Source organism: Choristoneura fumiferana, chromosome 6 (assembly GCF_025370935.1).
Source record: "Choristoneura fumiferana chromosome 6, NRCan_CFum_1, whole genome shotgun sequence".
Taxonomy (NCBI): Eukaryota; Metazoa; Arthropoda; class Insecta; order Lepidoptera; family Tortricidae; genus Choristoneura; species Choristoneura fumiferana.
In genome coordinates this window covers 5,805,566-5,825,489 of record NC_133477.1, presented here as the reverse complement: position 1 = coordinate 5,825,489, position 19,924 = coordinate 5,805,566, and the positions used below count along the sequence as shown (strand labels likewise).

At 40.5% G+C, this 19,924-nt stretch overlaps 2 protein-coding genes across 3 annotated transcripts in view; both read right to left on the bottom strand.

The window, feature by feature from the left end:
- The window catches only part of Wdr81 (WD repeat domain 81), a 29,078-nt gene extending 14,897 nt beyond the window's left edge, over positions 1-14,181 (bottom strand). For both annotated transcript variants that reach the window (XM_074088960.1, XM_074088961.1), the window contains exons 1-13: positions 13,924-14,181; positions 12,958-13,846; positions 12,562-12,721; positions 11,575-11,734; positions 11,007-11,131; positions 9,331-9,503; positions 5,237-7,696; positions 3,918-4,093; positions 2,901-3,088; positions 2,307-2,382; positions 1,904-2,077; positions 1,368-1,534; positions 604-846 (exon numbers count right to left, since the gene is read on the bottom strand). In XM_074088960.1, coding sequence (XP_073945061.1) covers positions 604-846; positions 1,368-1,534; positions 1,904-2,077; positions 2,307-2,382; positions 2,901-3,088; positions 3,918-4,093; positions 5,237-7,696; positions 9,331-9,503; positions 11,007-11,131; positions 11,575-11,734; positions 12,562-12,721; positions 12,958-13,846; positions 13,924-14,130 — 5,198 coding nt within the window. In that variant the 5' untranslated portion in view covers positions 14,131-14,181. The remainder of the gene's footprint in view (positions 1-603; positions 847-1,367; positions 1,535-1,903; positions 2,078-2,306; positions 2,383-2,900; positions 3,089-3,917; positions 4,094-5,236; positions 7,697-9,330; positions 9,504-11,006; positions 11,132-11,574; positions 11,735-12,561; positions 12,722-12,957; positions 13,847-13,923) is intronic.
- Positions 14,182-14,870: 689 nt separating this feature from the next.
- On the bottom strand, positions 14,871-16,913 carry LOC141428555 (uridine 5'-monophosphate synthase-like). Its single transcript, XM_074088559.1, has 4 exons — positions 16,651-16,913; positions 16,097-16,568; positions 15,520-15,989; positions 14,871-15,237 (listed from the first exon to the last, which is right to left on the bottom strand). Exons 1-4 carry the CDS (start codon positions 16,795-16,797, stop codon positions 14,911-14,913), a joined length of 1,416 nt encoding a protein of 471 aa, XP_073944660.1. The 5' UTR covers positions 16,798-16,913; the 3' UTR covers positions 14,871-14,910.
- Positions 16,914-19,924: the final 3,011 nt, after the last annotated feature.

Below are 19,924 nucleotides of genomic sequence, written 5' to 3'. Positions count from 1 at the left end.
CGTGTCGATATCTTTGCCCTTGACTGTACCCTATGTATTTATATAATACAAACATGTCACTTATTACTGCAATAATTCATTCACGTCGGCAGTATTCCGAATTTTCACGATGGGAACGAATTATTCACATCTGCACCTAACTCCTGTTAGAACTGGCCTGACCTGTTACTCTTAACCCCATTATCCATCTTATAAGCCACGACATCGAAGCCCGCCTCTTGTCGGCCCGCGCTCTCTAAAGTCATACGCCATGTCTGTCCTGTTGGTGACTAGCGTCACATTCGACCCGAAGCTGTTAGAGCTGGCGTAACCTGTTACTTTTGACCCCTCCATTTTATAACCCAACCCCGCCTCTTACCGGCCCGCGTTCCCTCATGTTACTCGCCACGTCTATCCTGTTGACAATAAGCGTCACATTCGACCCGAAGCTGTTAGCGTAGAGATAGTCTTACCTGTTACTTTTGACCCCATTGTTCATCTTATAAGCCACCACATCGTAGCCCGCCTCTTGCCGGCCCGCACTCGCTCGCACGTCACTCGCCACGTCTACTCTGTTCCCGACGAGCGTCACGTTGGACCCGAAGCTGTTAGAGCTGGCCTTACCTGTTATTCTTAACCCCATTATCCATCTTATAAGCCACGACATCAAAGCCCGCCTCTTGCCGACCCGCGCTCTCTCGCACGTCACTCGCCACGTCTATCCTGTTCCCGACGAGCGTCACGTTGGACCCGAAGCTGTTGGAACTGGACATGTGCTCCGGCTCGGGCCGGGAGGGGATGTCGATCTTGCAGCTGATTGGCTCGTCGCTGAATGAGGATTGCACGCGATTTCGGTGAGGCGTGGTGCTGAAATTTTCATAACAGTTGCAAGTAGAAAGTCCGAAAATCGCTGAACAGCAAATAACAACTTTGTTTTACATATTACTACTATAATTTTTTCACTTCTCATGCTCGTAAAGTTGGTGTTTATGCTGGATCTAGGCGACATAAAATGACTTTTTATGCACTAGTGCATAAAATAAAATCTTCGTCTAAGACCAAGGTAATTAGGTGTCAACAGCCACAAACAAAGAAGTTTCTTTATATTTTTTTAATACATTTTTTATTTATATAAAACTAAAAATCAATCAAAATAAATCACTAAAACTAAAAAAAAAATATAATTACATAGTAATGCGTGAAAAATAAAATTTACGTAGTGAGTGAACAATTGTTTTCACTGTTGCTATTTAATTTCCTCGCCATCGAAGTGAAAAGCAGAGTGTAAAACTAGACCCGTACCGGCTCGGGTGGCTATATGAACGTCTTGGGTAAAATGGCTCGTTTTATGCTCTTGTTGTACAATCTACTATTATTTAAAAGCTTACTTGATACTGATAGGGGCGCTGCGCTCGTACTTGCGACAAAGCGCTTTGATGGTATCTCCGTTTTTGAGGCATCGCTCGATGGTATCAGCACCGACAAAGCGGGTGAACGTCGCATATGCCTGGTGAGCTAGCTCTTCGTTGAACACCATTAGCAATTCTTCTTGAGCCTGCGAACAAAATACAATATAGTAATAATTTGCTAATTAAAAATATTGAGTTTCATTCTCTAAAAGGCTCGATCGAGCTGTTAGTAGGGCAAGTTTAGTGGTGGGAGAATATGGGGAGGCCAGTCACGTTGCGGTGGCTGCTGGACTGACATCATGCTGTTCATGATAATTTGTTTGTTTTTGTTTTTCTTTGTACCACCTATGCCGCCAATTAAAGTTGTTTCGATGTAATGTGACATCTCTTAAATGATTAGTACCTAATTAGATATTAGCCTGTATTATTATGTCCAGCCGAAAGACGTCCACTGCTGGACATAGGCCTCCCCCAAGGCTGTTCACTCAGAGCGGGCCGGGTGTTTGTGCACTGACCGTGAGGCGGGCGGGGTCGGGCGGCCTGTCGGACAGGTCGGGCGGCGAGCACGCCAAGTCGGGCAGATCGGCGCGCAGCACGCGTCCATCGTGCACCGTCCATTCCGCCGTGCTGCCGTCGCGACACAGCTCTAAGAAGCCCTCGGTCTTGCCCCCGCCCGCTTCTGACTCCAACTGAAAATAAGTTCAATGATGAGATGGTTTTTTTCCTGGGTTGAGTCAGCTTAGGCCAAAGACTTCTTGCCATTGGTGGATCCAAAGGGTTTTTTTTTTAAACAAAACTTGTTCCTTGTGACACTAAGATATTTAAATTGTTATTTTAACCCTTTGGATTAAGGACTGGGATTTTTCCGAGTAGAATTCCCTGACAACGGACCATAAAAGCACAGTAGTTTTCACGTACCTTTTCAGCGCCCGTCTCGTCTTGTTTCGGCCAGTTGTCCACTTTACCGGTAGCTTTATCAAACGCCAGAAAAAACCTAAAAAGAACAAAGATTTTTTTTTATTAATGCCGTTTTAGCCAGAGCGCCTTACGCCTTTACTTGACTAACATTTCTCTACGTATTAAGCTCCAGTTATACAATGCAAGAACTTGCATGCAAGTTTCACTGCATTGCGGTATTTGTTTGATCAACTGAATTCATTGTCCCTCAATAGTCCGCAATGTAACGCAACTTGCATGCAAGTTCTTGTATCGTCTAAATGGGGCTTTATTCTTCCACTGAACGTAGATATAGTTAGTGTTTAGTTTTGTAACCAAGGGACCCCATACATCCCTGTATTATTATTATTATTATTTTTAAGTATTTTATTTGTAATTATTTTATTTTTATTTTGAAAAAGTGACTTTCTGCCAAGTTTCTTGCGGCGCATTCTTCTTGGCAATGATAGTCTTTCCGAAAGCGCTGGTAGTTTAAAAATGACGTGTAAAAGTGCCCATTGCGGCCTATTTACTGAATAAATGATTTGAATTTGAATTTGATTTTTTGAGTGTTACCTCTGCAGCGCCGGCACGCACAGATGCTTGCGCGTCATCTCTGGGCCGACGCGCAGCGCGAGCGCGTGGAACGCGTCGAGGAGTTTACGCGCAAGTGCGCGTCGCGCCGCCGCCCCGCTCGGGTACGCGCAGCGGCTCGTGGACGCGAGACGCAGCGACGGCTGCAGGATCGTCTTCAGAAACGTGTCCTGGAATTGGGCAGCTGGATAATTCGCAGTTCCATCTTTTGACGATATCGAAACAAATCAACACTTTATCATACTTAACAAAAAAAAGATTCTAAAGCAATTTAATGTGGCTAGATACAAGGTTGAGACAGTGCGTTTAAGGACTTTAATCCCTGACCCACCACAGAACCATTTCACAGTAAACGTCATCCCACCAAAAACATTCTGTAAAAAACTAGCCAAGTCTCGATGGAGCTGCTTGTTTATCTCTAAAAAGTAATGAAATCTAGACAAAGTCGTGCCAAGTCTAAGATTCCTTACTGCGATTTCTTTATTATTATAGTTAATGTTGTGTGACTTGGCCGTTGACTTGTACCCACTCACGTATAAAGAATGTTGAGTCTTAAGTCTTATCCAGTAAATGTTGAGACTCAATACGCGGACAATATAAAGAAATCGCAGTGCGACTGATTAAACATATTTTTGTGAGAAAGATGGAAGCGTTGACTCAGCATAATGCTACGGTAAGCCGCAGCGTTCATTTTCGGCCAAGTCCAAAATCTAAAGGAAAACTTGACTTGCACACAAAATAAGATTCCGCACCACCCATTGCCATTTACCACGCCAAGATCACGCAAGTAAAAACTCATTCTTTACAAGAGGTGAGGACCCATTCTAATATTTTTTAATTATGCATGTTAAACCCCATGTGGAAAAATAAATTTTCAAAAATCGACAAATGAAAGAGCAACATACAGAGAGACGGGCGGATGAGCAAGACCAATAAGACTTCATTTGTATGCGGATCCTCACAGAGGTAAACAGGGTCCACCAGTGCGGGGTCACTGACCTGCAGCTGCTCCATGACCTTAGCATCAGACATGTACGGCACGAGGTACTTGACCAGCTGTAAGCACGCCACCGCGCCGCCCTCCAGCGGCGCCGACAGCCGCCGCCGGCACGACGCTATCAGCTCGCCCATATGCGGCAAGTACTGGAAGATTATGAGTTGCTCGCCGAACATGGCTGGAACAACCGAAGAAGCCAGGATAAGTTCGGACACCGTAGCACACTAGCGTTTATCGCGTACAGATATATTGAATAATTTATTTGTATCGGGAAAAGTCGGCTCTCAATCGGAAAACGACGGCAACCGAAGTGTCAAGTACTGTATTAATTCAATGAGTGACATTTTCATACCCATTAATATGAAACCTGGAACTTTATTATTTAGTGTAAAATGACTAGGGCCCGGAATTTAGCGTGCGGCTATTGACAGATTGTAGGGAAAGAACACTGCTTTTTATCGATGTTATAGACAAATCTATAGTTTTTTTTTTATAACTTGAGAAAACATCCCTCTGAGACCACTTACCGTTAGGTAGCTTGTTTGCCTATCCTTTGCTAGAATCTTATTTTGTATTGTTTCAGTTCTTACCATAGCCAATATAAAGCATTTTTTTTTTTTGGAAACTATAGGTCTACATATTTACTAAGTTAACCTGTAATGAATATCTGTATATGACTGTTTGTTTCATAATAAATAAATAAAATACATAAATAATAATATTCCAAGTAAAAATATATTTACAATTATGTAGTTACAACATAAATTTAAAAAAAACTATCGATTTGTCGATTACATCAATAAAAAGCGATGCTCCCTCCCTACAATCTGTCAATAGCCGCACGCAAAATTCCGGGCCCTAAAAATGACCAACTATGCTGTACGGTGGGTAGGGTACCTACTGTAGCTAAATGGGAAAGCACGATGAATATGAACTTTTCCGATAAATACAAACCAAACCACTATATTATGGCAAACCATTATATTATGTCAGTTGCAATGCGATACACTACCATAGGGATGGAGGTACACTAAAAAAAAATAGAGAATGGTGGTGTATATTTCAATTTCAGACACAAACAAACCTTTGGTTGCATTACATAATAATGCAGTAAGTTGGAGTGAAACAAATACTCTAACAAAGAACTCTCATAAAGTTATACTGAGCGGCAAAAAATCTGGCCCTCACATGTATGCAGCAATAGGTAATTTTGTATCAAGGGTGGGCCAAATTTTGTGCCGCTGAGTATATAATAGTCAATAACTCGGACGAATAAGGCTTGAGTCAGAACGAAGAGGTGTAATAAACAAAAAATACTCACCCACAATAGAAGTGAGGCACTTGATCACTTTCATAGCATTCCTATCGCCTACGACTTTACTGTTCGCTATAGAGATCTCATCGAACTCGTCCTTTGAATCGCCTTCCCACGGCGCTAAGTTATCTTTCCCGATGTAGCAGAGCGTCAACATCTTGAGCAAGTTTCTCGTTATGTATCTACAGGTCAAAACAGGCCCTAGTCTATGAGCTAACCAGATCAAACTCTCCGAACTCATATCGGATATCTTACAAACATTCTGTTCCTCACTATCCGGAAAACCGTCTTCGATACTATGGGAAGGAGATGCCATATCTGAAGGTGCATTGAAATCTAAGCTCTTTATCTGACGCGCTTGAGTCTCCTTAGCTTTGTCCTCTTCATCCGCGAAATGCAGGTAACTTGTAAACATGCTTAATTTCTTCGGAATCTCTATGGTAGGCGATATCGGCCCGCGCGTTAACGGCTCATCAACTATACTTTCGTCTTTAGTTATGAGCACGTTTAGTTCTTTTGCAGGATGCGGTCGAGCTGCGGAAGGACTGAAATCTTTAGCAGCGAACACTTCAGCCGACGGCGATGGCGTCTGCATGCTGCTATCGTGTGGGTTCACATTCAAAGTGTAGGACTCCACCGAGTCCGCGGGAGATTTGCTCCTACTGCTGCGGCTAGGAAGCCTTTCTTTATCAGTTTCAAAATGAAACAAGTCGTTCTCACTTCTATTATCAGAATCTTTCTCTTTCATTGACCCACTCAGTTCCGTCATTTTGTCGATGCTCGGCGTCATAACGTGTTCCGACCCGTACGAGGTGTCTGGAGAGAAAATGTCAGTAGTACAGAGCGCGCTTTTGAGGTTGTCATCCGAATACCTTGGCTTTTTATTCGCCATGGATCTGTGATGGCACAAGTGGCCAGGAGAGCCCACTTCGGAACTGACGTCTTTATAGCCACCTACTGCTTCGACCAAATGCTGAGTGAAGTTGTCCAAGAAGCACTGCAAACCGAGCCTCACCATAAGTTGAAGCAGGAATATGTTATGGTACAGTTTCACGAATTTCTGCTTATTCGTGCATCCGGAATTGGGTGCAGCGTCAAGTTCGGTCAGTTTGTGCCGATCAAGTTTGTCCGTGACATATTCATCGTCTTCATATAGGTTTAGAATGTGTTTTAGAAGCTTGTTCTTTGTGGGTTCCGGCCCCAGTGCTTTGCTCATCGTGTCGAACAGATACCACGCTGCTAAAACGGACGTGTCCCGATTTTTCAACAATTCGATGTAATGCGTTAGAAAAATATCTAAAACATCGAATTGGCTGCAACCATTAACTTGATTCAGTAGTACGTCTAGATGAGTAGCGCATGCTTGTATCTTGCCTTCAGCTATTCTTTGAGTGAAATATAGTTTAGTCTTATCCAAGTTTTGATACTTTTCACATTGGATCCCGTCGCAATCGTACATGTACAGGATGTTCAGTTCATTGGCCGTTAATTCATATTCGTGTAGCGTGCTAAGCAGCTTATACAGGACGTTAAATGTGCGAGGGAACGGTATCAGATGCTGTGACACTAACGGTTGCAGCAGCTGAGACGGCGTAGGAGGAGGTAATCCTTTATCTGTCACCACAATTTTCTTCGTGGACTCCTCGTTTTTCGGCACCAACTCGCTTTTCACACTCAAACGGGGTGGCTGAACGTTTAAGAGTAGAGACGCAATATAGGTTACACTTTTTGGTAGCGCGCCGAAATTATGCTTCAACACGGTCCGGCAGCTGTTGTAACGTTCTAGAAAATTTCTGCTGTTCGTTCTTAACGGTCTCATATACACGTGCATGAATATCTCCACAATAAGGCAGCCTAACACGAGCATATCCTGCCGTCTGCTCTCAGTAACGAACTGCTTGTACACAGCGGCATCGGTCGTGTATCTCGTGTTGAAGCTCCTACTCTTTCTTTCTTTTAAGGCGTTCTCCAAATGGCCATCCTTGAACTTTTTCAAGTAACCCTGATCGTACAGGAACATGTGATTGGTGAACGCGGTGTCGTCATTATTCGCCGTGCTCGCACTTTCCGAGCTGTCTTGGACAGGGAAAAGATTCAACGTGGGGATATTTTCTTTATGTTTCTCTTTGTCTTCAGCTTTGGTGAAGAAGGAGTTAGTTCTGAAGTTGTCGAGAGCTTCTAAGGCTTGTATTGAAGCGACCGGGTTGAATTCTTTGGGTAGGTAGATGACTCCTTTTCCTAGTTCTGATTTTTGGACTCTGTAGTGTCTGGATCGGTCGATGCTGGTGGAAGCGTGGCTTTCCTCGAGCCCTTGGCTCTTGGAGAGCGAACGCGCGCGGCCGCTGCTCTTGTGGCGCGAACGTACGCGCGTCGGCACGGTCAAGCGAGACACGTGCTGCGGAAGACTCGTGGACTCTTCTTCGTCTTCTGAAGCGTCGTCGGAACTGTCTTGCTTTACGGATTTGCCTGAAACATGACGTAATAACCACCTATGATGTTTATCTTTACATATTTAATACACTGAATACTTATTAGTATAAGTTACTTCCCGCCGTGTCTCTGTATGTATATCTTTTAAGCAACGCAACGGATTCATTATTAGTGAGATAATTTTTCGCGGAAGGATTATAATATACCGGTTGATTCGGCAGACGTGAGCAGGACTAACCAGGGCTGAATATCGGTTACATGTTTGAATATGGAAAGTTAAAATACCTACGGGTAAAATGTCGATGTTCAAAATATCGAAAATTAAAATAACGAAAGTTTATATTGTCGAATGGTTAGATAACCTATGTCCAATATATCTAAAATATATTTATCTACAAAAGAGACATCGAAAGATATAAATATCGAAGTAGGTACAGAGTATCGAATATCCTATGTATGAACTTTCACGTGACAGGGTCGACGGTTCGCGGAGCTCCTATTTCGCTCAGTTGAGGCGCTTCGGGCCTTGACGCAATACTAACCTAACCTAACCTATTGAACATGAATTACCAAAAATATTTGGTTCGGTTAGGTTAGAACTGTGACCACAACAACGCACGAGCAGCGGCTGGCGAGTGCTATAAATGACTAGATTACCAAAATAAATGCTATTAAGAGAAAGGAGCAATAAATAAAGCAGATTTGTATGTACGATATTTGAATTTTCGACATTCAAATATGTTGACGTTTACAACTTAGATATATTTCAACAGTTGACAAGACAAAATATATGAAAAATACGAAGGAAATGCATAAATAATTTTCGATAATTTTCGACATCAATTGTTGACGTTTACAACTTAGATATATTGGCTATCGATATTTTTACTCATTCGATATTTTAATCAATCGACATTTCAATCTTAGACATTTTGACCATAGGTATAACAACTTTCGATATTGTGATAGGATCGATATTTTACTTTTCGATATTTTGAACATCGACATTGTAACCGTAGATATTTTAATTTTCGATATTCAAATACGTAAACCCTGAATATCGTATCGAGGTTTTTTAAATGAAGTTTATTTTGATTATCTTTCATTTAAATATTAAATAACATTTTTCAAAGTTGCAAACAAAGTGTTAAATTATTTACTAAGTGCATGGTCACTCTCCAGTCAATAAAACATATTGGGGTTCTACTTAAACATGATTGTAAACGACCCACTCTCAAATACAGCTGGTGTAATGGTTGGTCCTGCTCACGTCTCGCGAATCATCCTATAACACACCTGTGTATCATCCCAGCGCCTGAGGCCAGTACTTAGCAGGACGTCCCTCTGCTGGGCACAGGCCTCCACTCAAAATGAGAGGGCTTGGGCCGTAGTTCCCACGCGGGCCCAGTGCGAATTGGGAACTTCAAACACACCATTAAATTACTTCGCATGTTTGCGCAGGTTTCCTCGCGATGTTTTCGTTCACCGTGAAGCTCGTGGTTAATTTCAAATGTTATTTCGCACATGAATTCCGAAAAACTCAGAGGCGCCAGCCAGGGTTTGAACCCACGATCCTCTGCTTGAGAGGCCATAGGTCAAACCACTAGGCCATCACGTGTCCACCTGTGTATGACGGCTAAGTCCATTGACAGAAACTAGTAGGTACATACGGTGCGGCGCGGTCCAATGCAGCGCGGGCGGCGCGGGGCGCGCGGCACGCGGCAAGCGGGGCGGGTGCGCGGCGGACAACACTTGCACGCCGCAGCCGCGCCGCATGCTCGTGTGACCGTCCACCAGCGATAGCCACACGTTCTTAGCCTTTATTGACGCCGGCCCTGACATCCTAAAAGAGAACGGCTTTACACACCGCGTTTTCTAATCGCGCCGTTGATGTGCGTTTATATCAATACTAAAGTTCCACCCCGACTTCGCACGGGCAAAATTAAAAAAAGGTCTCTAATCATGGGCACTTCACACATATTTTTTCTCAGCTCCATTTGCCAATAACCTAACCAACAAAAAGTTTGAAAGCCCCCGAGTTTGTCACTTCAAAGCTCAATATCTCAAAAACGGCTGAACCGATTTTGATTAAACATGTCTAAGAACCATCGCTAGAGACCCTGATTTCAAATAAAAAAACCGTATTCAAATCGGTCGACTCGTTTAAGAGCTACGGTGCCAGACAGACAGACAGACACACATAGCGGCGTCAAACTTATAACACCCCTCTTTTTACGTCGGGGGTTAAAAATTATACTCCGCGCGAAGCCGGTGCGCATCGACGATGCATTTTTTGATTAGATTGATATATTTTAATTCGTAATATCTTTTGAATGGAATATCAGATTTGAACAATTCAAAAAGTAAACTGAAGGTACCTATTTGACAGTCTTGAATACGAAATGATTTATTCGGATAAGGATTAATACAAAGGTATGGATATCATGTTCTGATTTTTATCGACATTTCTGTCAACTTTGATAAAATGTGAAAAAGTCGTTATAGTACATAACTACAATAATTGGACAGGAGCGCCACAGTTCGCAGACTCTTCGCTAGTCACACCGTAATTTTTGTCCGAATCATCATTTGTCATCATTTTTTTCCCGCTGAAACCTTACAGTTTTCTGGAATTTTTAAATGGTCATCCTATAGAAAACTATAGTTTATACTTGGTTTGAATAGGTATTTAACAAAATGTAAACAAAACAACGTCAATTGGTCTTAAATATTGAAATTCCCCCATTAAACTATCTAAAAATTTACATTTCTGTATTTACATTTCTGTATTAGTCTAGTTTGTATTATAATGATAGATATGTAAAATGTTTAAAATCCTTGACTTTACCATATCTGGTACCTGAAGTTTCTTTACATTTATTTAATTACCTAAACGTTTCAAGTATAGGTTAGGTTTGTTTTAATACAAACCTTAGTTTGAGTTCTGACAAATATTTCATTTGGACTTCCAATAAGTATGCAAGCCGCAATGGACCCATCATTAATGTCGTCTGCAGCACATGCTATGAAAGACATTTTATTGCAATTTTTTGACACTTTGGGTTAAATTATTGACGCTTTAGTTCGGATCCCTAATTTTTCTGGTAATAGTTATAGTCTAATTCACTTTGAAGTAAGAATGTAGCTTTCTAATGGTGAAAGAATTTTTGAAATCGGTCCAGTAGTTTTTATTTGTAACAAACATCCAAAAATACAAAACTTTCCTCTTTATAAAATTAGTATAGATACGCACGCATGTTGGCTGCTTTAAGCTGTCGTTTTTAAAACGCGCGGCGACAAGTAAGACTAGGTACTTAAGGAAGAAGTTACTATTTTAAGAACTTACTTGTAACCAAAGGTGATATCAATCCAGTGATGCAGATTCTCAGATACATGAGTACTTTCCAAAGCTTCACGATGTTTCGTTATAAAGTCTTCTGCACACGACGCCCACGACGGTATGCCCAAATCCTAAATAGAATAGAGGTTATATATACCTATTTCTATATAAATATTTGTTGTTCTACATTAAAAAAAAACAAAGCTCCGAATTCCTATACAGGGTGGCACATTTAGATCTGTCAGTATTGCCATTGTCGGTTGGATTTTGCAGTTCTTCTGGAAAAAAAGTCTAGAAATCGAAAAATCAATGAATTAAAATAATAATTAGCAAGCATCTCAATGATCTTTCTTGTCAGAAAATGAAATGTCACTATGACATTTTCTTTCTATGAAAAGGATTCACACACACAATCTTGATTCAGTTAATTTCATAGCACTTTAGAATGAGGTAACTACTATGGAAATAATATACTGAGCGACAAAAAATCCGGCCCTCAAATGTGTGTAGGAATAGGTAATTTTGAATGCAGAGTGGGCCAAATTTTGTGCCGCTGAGTATATATTTAGTTTACCGGTAAATCCTCATGTATACTCTTGAACACAGATGGGTCCGTATAGAATTCTGGAATGCATTCATCTGGTGTCCACTCCTGCATGCGTTGTATAGAGGCAGGGTACTCTGCCGGTACCCATTTGTTGCGCACATGCTTGCAGAGTATCTCTTTGGGGGTCCTGAAATATCAAAATACGAATAAATATTTTACATTGTATTTTTTTATTATTAATATTGCTTTTTTATCCACATTAGTGGTTCCCAAGGGTAAAAACCTCTATGACAGTAACCATCTTTTCCATAATAGCTCCACCCTGCATAAATTATCCTTAATAGAGGGTCTCGGCTAACCTGGATATACATATAGGTACAGAACACTCAGCCGTTTTTTCGGCTAGCACTGGCGGTTTTTTGTTTAATTCTTTTTAGGTTTTAATGGCTCAGTGACATTGGTTGATAGGGCCTGCATGCGGAGTGCTTTAGATTTCAGTAACACATGCCATAGGGCCCGCATTGGGTGCAGTAGATTTCCAATGCATGCTTAGGCCCGCCCGAATGTTGAACTGTCAAGCAAGTATCAAAAGAATGGCATTTATTATCATCATGCCTTTGTCTTACTCTACAAATAGCACAGTCATACAGCTAGGCTAGCCACAGGCGTCAGTTCAGTCAGTTTGCGCCCCCCCCCCCTACTCCCACCAGTGCCGGATTTAGAGGTCTGGAGACCTTGGGGCAACAAAGGAGTAGAGCCCCCCCAAAAACTATTTTGCTTGCCTTGCCTGATTGAAGTTAAGTAATAAAGATGAATAAATAGTTGCTTACTAGTGTTTACTTGTCAGAATTTAAAAAAAGTCCGAAGTCTCTATTGTGGGGGCCCCTCTTTTGTGGAGGCCCCGGGGCTGTAGCCCTCCCCTAAATCCGGCCCTGACTCCCACAGATTGACCGCGTCCTGCAAAAGAACTCCGCTAGCTGTTGTTGCCTTTTAAGTTGGCACTTGTCAACGAACCTTCTGGCCAAGTAGACATAGCACGTGATGTCTGAGAGGGCGTCCGTGACGTGGTGCGGGATCTGGTCGGCGCAGCTGGCGACGTCATACGTCAGGTCGAGCTGCCGGTCGCCTTTGTTCAGCCGGTACTTCGACTTGGTCAGGTCTCGCCAGTTCCGACCTGGACAGAAAATTCATACAGTAAACTATGTGGGTTTAATTCAATAAGGCTTGAGTGCTTAACCTATTAATTACACAGGAATAGGTTTATTACAGTACACACCAAGGATAGTTTAATGGAGAATGACTCAAAGTCTGGTATATTTCATGAGCCGAAGTGGAGTAATCTGAGGCTTTATTTCACCACCAGCTGTATTTAACATATTGCTTGCCCTGTTGTAGTTAAATTTAACTCACCACATCTAGATGCAAAATCAGTAACCCAAGGCACCATGAAATGTGCCTGCTGGTCATTGGCTGATCTTCCAGCCAGGGTATTCAGGTGCAGCAGATAGTCCAAGTTTGATATCCGACCTCGCACCCACAGCATGCACAACTTCTCCAGCTGCACTGCCTCATTCCTCCAACACCACTCCTCTCCCCTCTTCCCCTGCCCCTGAGTACCTATGGCAGGGGTTGCCTGCCTACCCTTATTTTGCTCATAAATCAAAGAAGCATCGAGAGTGTAAATATTATTTGTAATTGAAGGCAATATTTGCAGCCACAAGTTCTCTGTTAGATAAATATCTTGCAATGCCAACATGCCAAGACTCAAGCCTCTGTCACTCATAGCTTTAAAAACATTCAGTAACTGGTAGACTAAAAACATTCCTCGGCCATAGTTCATATCTATAAGACTTGGGCAGAAATTCAAGCAATCAAGTAAATTGTTTTCATAGTGGCCTCTGTATATTATAAAGTAGTTATTGTCAGTCTCTAAAATGAACATAGCTGCTAGTAAATTGACGTGTGTTTCATAAGACTTGGAAACATGTTTGTTTGGAATGATTTCTTTGTACTCTGCGGTTGAGCCATCACCCTTGATGCGGATGATGTTGCAGCCGTACAGCCGCAGCACCACTTCCGACAAAAGCTGGTCATGCTCCAGCAGGTTTACTATAGCACTCTCCTTTGTACTTTCATTATTCTGACAATATTTCTTATAGGATTCCTTCCATAGATTTCTTTGGTTGTTCTGAGAGACATACTGTAGTAATTGGGAGAAAGTAAGAGGAGTTTCCGGGTTACCTTCGTGGAGTTTATAACGAGGCAGTGGCAAAACCTTTGACACTTTTTTATTAAGTACCTACAAGAGAAATAAGTATGAAATTAAATTTGCGAGACTTGATTGGGCGTCATTATGCTGCAAGTATAGTTACGCACCCTAATGAATATTGCCCGCCAGGGATAAGGAACACTTTCACCAGCTTGCAAGGCAAAATCTACATTGTTCACAGTGTTATCTACTTCTACGTTTTTGAGCCACTTTTTTAGCCAACCACTGTGGACGACTACCCTAAATAAGTTTGTTGATCCAGTCGTAAATATGTTTTTATTACTTATTCCTAATTCCTTAACAATACTATCCATCTCTAAAACACTACGATCTTTTGTTTTGTTTTCCTCGGAGAGGTTAACAAATTTGACATTTCACATTTGTTTTTGACAGATCGATTTTAATATTACGTGTGGCAACACTGAGCTGAACATTTTAATAATATCCAGAAATCGTAAATTTTTTACGAGATTTTCCAATATATTTTATAATTCTTACATCTCCAACTAGCAACAATATCTCTAGCACTTTGTGTTAGCACTAGATTTGAAATTGTTAATCTGAATTTACATTCAACACAACCTTTTAAAGCTTGATTTTGTCATAATATGAAATTAAATTACTCCACGTATATAATGTTTCTGTTGCACTAAAAGCAAACTAGCTTTAAGTTCACGACAACACTATACAACAAATAAATAACAATAAAGGATGGCATGAAAATAAAGAGTGAATAGATATATTAGGTATATATTTATTCAAAGCATACCATACTGTACAAGTCACACTATCAAAAATACTTGGTCTAAAGCTAAAAATCATTTCATAAACATGTAAATAGGAATGTAAAGGGTCTATAAAGTACTTATGTATTTCATGGCAACAAATAGCACCCAACTGATGGAATATGATCCTATTATTCTTATCACAGCAAAAACTCAATTTAAATCTAAATTATTTAACTGATCAGATATGATTTATATGTACTAAAAAGTAACATAGTATTTACTTATATCTAAGAAAATTACTTTCAGTTATTCATCTATATGTATCTAATCCACATCTACATATATATATCTTCCAGAGATTTTATTCTATTTTGCCAGAAATTCTCTTTTGGTAACACTTCCAAAGAGCATTTTTGTAGACAACAGCTTGTGTCTCTGGACTCTTGGCTGCAACAATACCTCTCCCACAACAGCAATGTCAGCGCCTTTGTCCAGAATTACTTTCTCTGGTGTATTGTAAATCTGGCCAAGGCTGTCTCCTGATGTCTCCAGCTGGACCCCAGGTGTCAGTTGGATCAGCCCTGGATCTTTAAAGGTGTCTTTGTTCTGGCACACAAAGCCAGTGATCAGATCTGGGTATTTTGCTGCCATTTCTACTGTCGCCTTGGTGTAGTCTGGTGTGATAAGATTGCCCTGAAAACAAAGTTATATTTTTTTAGAATGATAGTGAGAGATACACACCTATGTTTGCTAAGCTGTCTCATGAAATGAACCAGATACTTTTGAATGTAATGACATGAATAATCACCTAGCAAGATAATCTCAGAGTTAATTTATGAGCCTTATCACAAGACAAATCAAATTGGTGACGATAAAAACAGAATAGCAATACTGGCAGAATACACGCTTTCAGTCTTGTTTAACTTGAATGGGATAAGATAACAAAAATATGTGCTAGTATTTATAATTAGGTACCTCGCTGCTCATTTCTGCTAAGAGAAACACTCCCCTGCTAACCCCATTTGTAGAACCATTCAATGCTTTTAGAATGCCTTCCCCGGGCAAAGAATGGACAGTGACACAGTCTGCCCATTCCCCAATTTTGTACAATCCATTCAAATACTGCAAAGACACAGTGTTGCCAATGTCTGCATATTTTCTATCTTCCAAAATTAAAAAGTTGAATCTCTTTGACAGCTGTTTGATTTGGATTACAAAATCAGAATTGAAGTCCTCTATGATGTCAACATGAGTCTTGACCAGGCAAACATGCTCCCCAACTTTTTCCAGCAAATCGAGAATTTTCGCAGTGGAAGTCAAGTCAACAGAAATGCAGAGATTGGTTTTTTTCAGCGCTATTATTTCAAATAGCTGCTTTGCCACTTGATTGGTAGCAAGCTCTGCTCTTTTCTCAAAAGATATGGAGGCTCTATCCACTGCTTCCGCTGAAAATACAAGAAATATTAGTCTTACTTACTGTTTAAAATGATACTCTCAAAATGGCATATTGTTATAAACACTAAGTAAATAAAGTAATAAAAAAAAGACATACTGCTTGATGGCGCTTTTGTTGTTCTTAAATACTCTTTTACTTTATTAGCCATCTCCTGTGTTATTTTATTATGCTTCACCAAAATTTCAATCAAGTTAGTCATAGTATACAATGACTTCATTTCCACCCCATTTGCCGCAAGGTTTTGTCTGCCACCCTGCTCCCTATCCAATATAATAATAGCGGTGTCAACTTTAATGCCTTCTTTTACCAAGTCTTTGACAGTTTCTAGCACGCTTGACCCTGAAGTCACAACATCTTCAATGATGAGGCATGATTCACCAGCTTTATAGTGCCCTTCTATCATCTTCTTTGTACCATAGCCTTTGGCTTCTTTGCGCCTCATGAGCATAGACCTTTTAGCCTGAACACTAAGTAGCGTGGCGACAGGCAAGGCCGTGTAAGGCACGCCACACAAGTGATTACATTTACTGTCCCTTACAGAATTATAGAGCAAAAACGTTATCAACTCCTGTAAGAGAATTTAATAAGTTCAAAGTTTGAGACCATGTACAGGCAATAAAATTCAGTGGATCAAGTAATTAACTACTTACCATTACGTCGGGGTAACTGACTATAACCCTCAAGTCGAAGTAAACCGGTGTTTTCAATCCACTTTTGGTCATGAAATCACCAAATTTCACGGCATCAATGGTGAAAAGCTTAATAGCTAATTCCTCAAGCTTGATCTCGTATTCCATCGTTTTAATATTATCAAATTTTCCTGCTACAACGTTAAAGAATATAAATAGTACCCAACCAACACTCCGGTCTTCGTCACGTCACATCAGAATATCACACGTGAACTTGACATTGATTGATTGTACTGTACAAACTATACAGAGAAGAGAACTAACTAACGTTCAGACGGATAACTTCCTACAGATAATTTCGCTTCAAAGACGCCTCACATAATGAATATGACAGCTCGTTTTTATTTTATTTTATTTTATCATCCCAGCCTATATACGTCCCACTGCTGGGCACAGGCCTCCTCTCAGAACAAGAGGGCTTGGGCCATAGTTCCCGCGCGGCCCCAGTGCGGATTATACTTATTGGCCTTGCATATAATGTCAAAAATATTTTTGGGCCTCCGTAGGATTTGGATGCACAATTTGCATTTAGAATTATAATTTTATAGTCAAGTAGAAATAAAAATCATTATTTGTTAAATAATGTATTATTGTTTTTACACTTTGAGACGTGAGTGAGACGTGAATTGGGTCGATTCCAGGGTAGGCAGTTGGTAGTTTGCACCGTAGCAACGCGCCGCCAGCAATAGCGCTGCCTACTGAATGCACGCAATAATATCTGACAGTTAACATATTTTATACAATAGTAGTTTATGCAACTGTTACGTAATAATAAGTATTTTAAGGCCTAATTACGTACAGTTGCATACATTACATTATCTACATCCATTGATTGACTTGACATATGTATGTTATGACACACAAGATATATTTTTTTAATTCATCACCTATGATAAAAGCAAAGAATTTCATCCGTACAGTACAGTGTTACATTGATTAATGGGCAAAAGCTATAAAAAACGCAGATAAATTGAACATGGATGCTATTTGCACCGAGGCGCCGCGGTGAAAGCAATACCATATATTTATGTGCTAGTTTACGACGGTAAAATTTACCAATGTGTCCTCGGCGCGGTTACTAGAATTTTATTTACATTATTTTTTTATTATTATTGGTCGCCAAGCGCCATCTATGCACCAGACTACTCAGAGAACTAACGTTCAGACAGCAACTAGGTTACTACGAAACTCGAAACTCGAAGTTCGTGTCGTGCGGTGCCTCTGACACTTATACTATTTAATACGAGAGCGAGAGGGACGGTACGATACGAGCTTCGAGTTTCGTAGTAGCCCTACAGCAGGTAACTTCCATAGAAAAAAACCGCCATACGGATATCGCTTATAGATTTCGGCAGTTATTTTTTTTATTCTTGTGTAATTCTTGGGGCTGTGACATCATCTGTTATGCCAAAAAATATTTGTGGCTTCGTGTTCGGTACATTCATTATTTAATTTGTTCAAAAATCCGGGACAAGAAAAAAATTTCTATTCACTATCTTTCTACTTCAGATTTTTGCACTCTTATATTTCATGATCTCGTTTTAGTCGTTTTACATTATTTCACTCGCTTGCATGAGTGGTATAACCTTATTTTGAAAACGAATCACATCTGTGCCTTTTAAGATTTTATTTATTATGTTGCACCAGTTAATCTCTATGTGAGATTGAATTACAGTGTTTTTTGGAAATTGACGAAATGGCGTTTGTTTACAAGTACCAAAAATGGGTTTGTCAGTGTCAACACATTGCTGCTTCCCATTTTGAAGTTCAACATTTTCCGCTTTATTGCTATATACCACGTAACCAGATTTGTAGCGACGAGCGATTGTATACAGCAGTAGCTCAACATTTTCAGCTTAATCGCTATATGTCACGTGACCAGATTTATCGCTGGAAACGAGCGTCGAGCGACTTGCGCCTTCTTAATGAAATTACCACAGACTAAGAAGAGATACGATGAACGTTGTCATTGACATTGACAACTATGAAAAGTGACAAGAATGAGGCGGTACGAGGCGCGGGGGTACCGATAGTGTCTTTTTCAACCTCGACAATCTCGACATTGCTACCGTAGAACGGCCAACTGATAGTGTATTTTTCAATTCGATGGAGCTATATTTTTTCTAAAAATTGATTGAGGTGCGGGGAACGTGGAAGCTGTCATTTTCTATAATCGAACCGTCAGAGACAATGCATGTATTTTTTCTATGAAGACAGCCGGCCGTAAATGAGAATAATAAAATGCATATTCAGATAGAAATAATATGGAACAAAAAACATAAAACATCTTTAACAAGATGATACTGTACTAACGACATCTATCCTGCGGTTACGATAAAATTTCTAGTCCAAAAAGAGTTGTGGACTACATGAGTTCAAGAGATAGCGCTGTAATCGACTTTCAAAGCTGTCAATGTCAAAACCAAATGAAAATTGCTCTACTATTCTGTAATCTGTGAATTTGTCTGCCCCTGCTTATACATATATCTTGTAGTCTGTGCTGTGCTATACATATACAATGTACTCTATGCTCTGCCCACAGTTCTGCCCTACAGATTCCAGCATTATTTTATTTTGGTTGTTTGTTTACGTTTGTCGTGTTGAGTGGGCGGGTGAAGAAGGTGGATGTAACTTGATAAGGTTTTTTTGTGGTTTTTAAGCCAAGTTGGTTTTTGTTTATGAAAATATACTCGTGGCTAAATAGATCTTCAATGTTTCTCTCAAACAGTGTTACAAGTAAGTTTACGATGTACGTGACAAATCCGTGTAAAGTTTTTCGCGCCGAAACATTACTATATTTTCATAATTGTGTGAGGTATAAAATTTTTCGCTGTCTGTCTATTATTATTACTTTGTGGGACGTATTAGAAGCTCAGGTAGATTTTGAATCAATGCAAGGGTACGGTTTGCCCACCCTCCTTTCGGTCCGAAGTGGGGAGGGGGTCCCCTCCAATAGGGGAAGCTAGGGTAGACAAAGGGTAGTCACCCCTAAGCAGAGGGGAGCATGGGCCTTTGGCGATATTCGTTGGAAGGATTTAGTAAGGGGGAACACCATTTCAAGTTCATATTTCGAACTGGCGCAACGGCACGGCGTGGGAAAGTTGGGATCGCTTTAAAATTAGTTCTTTATGTTTGTGATTAACAGGTCTTCTGTGGTTTTAAATAAGTAAAAACAAAGAAGAATACTTTAACCAGGGCACAATGGCACAAATTGAAGGTAAGAGATTTTTTGCTT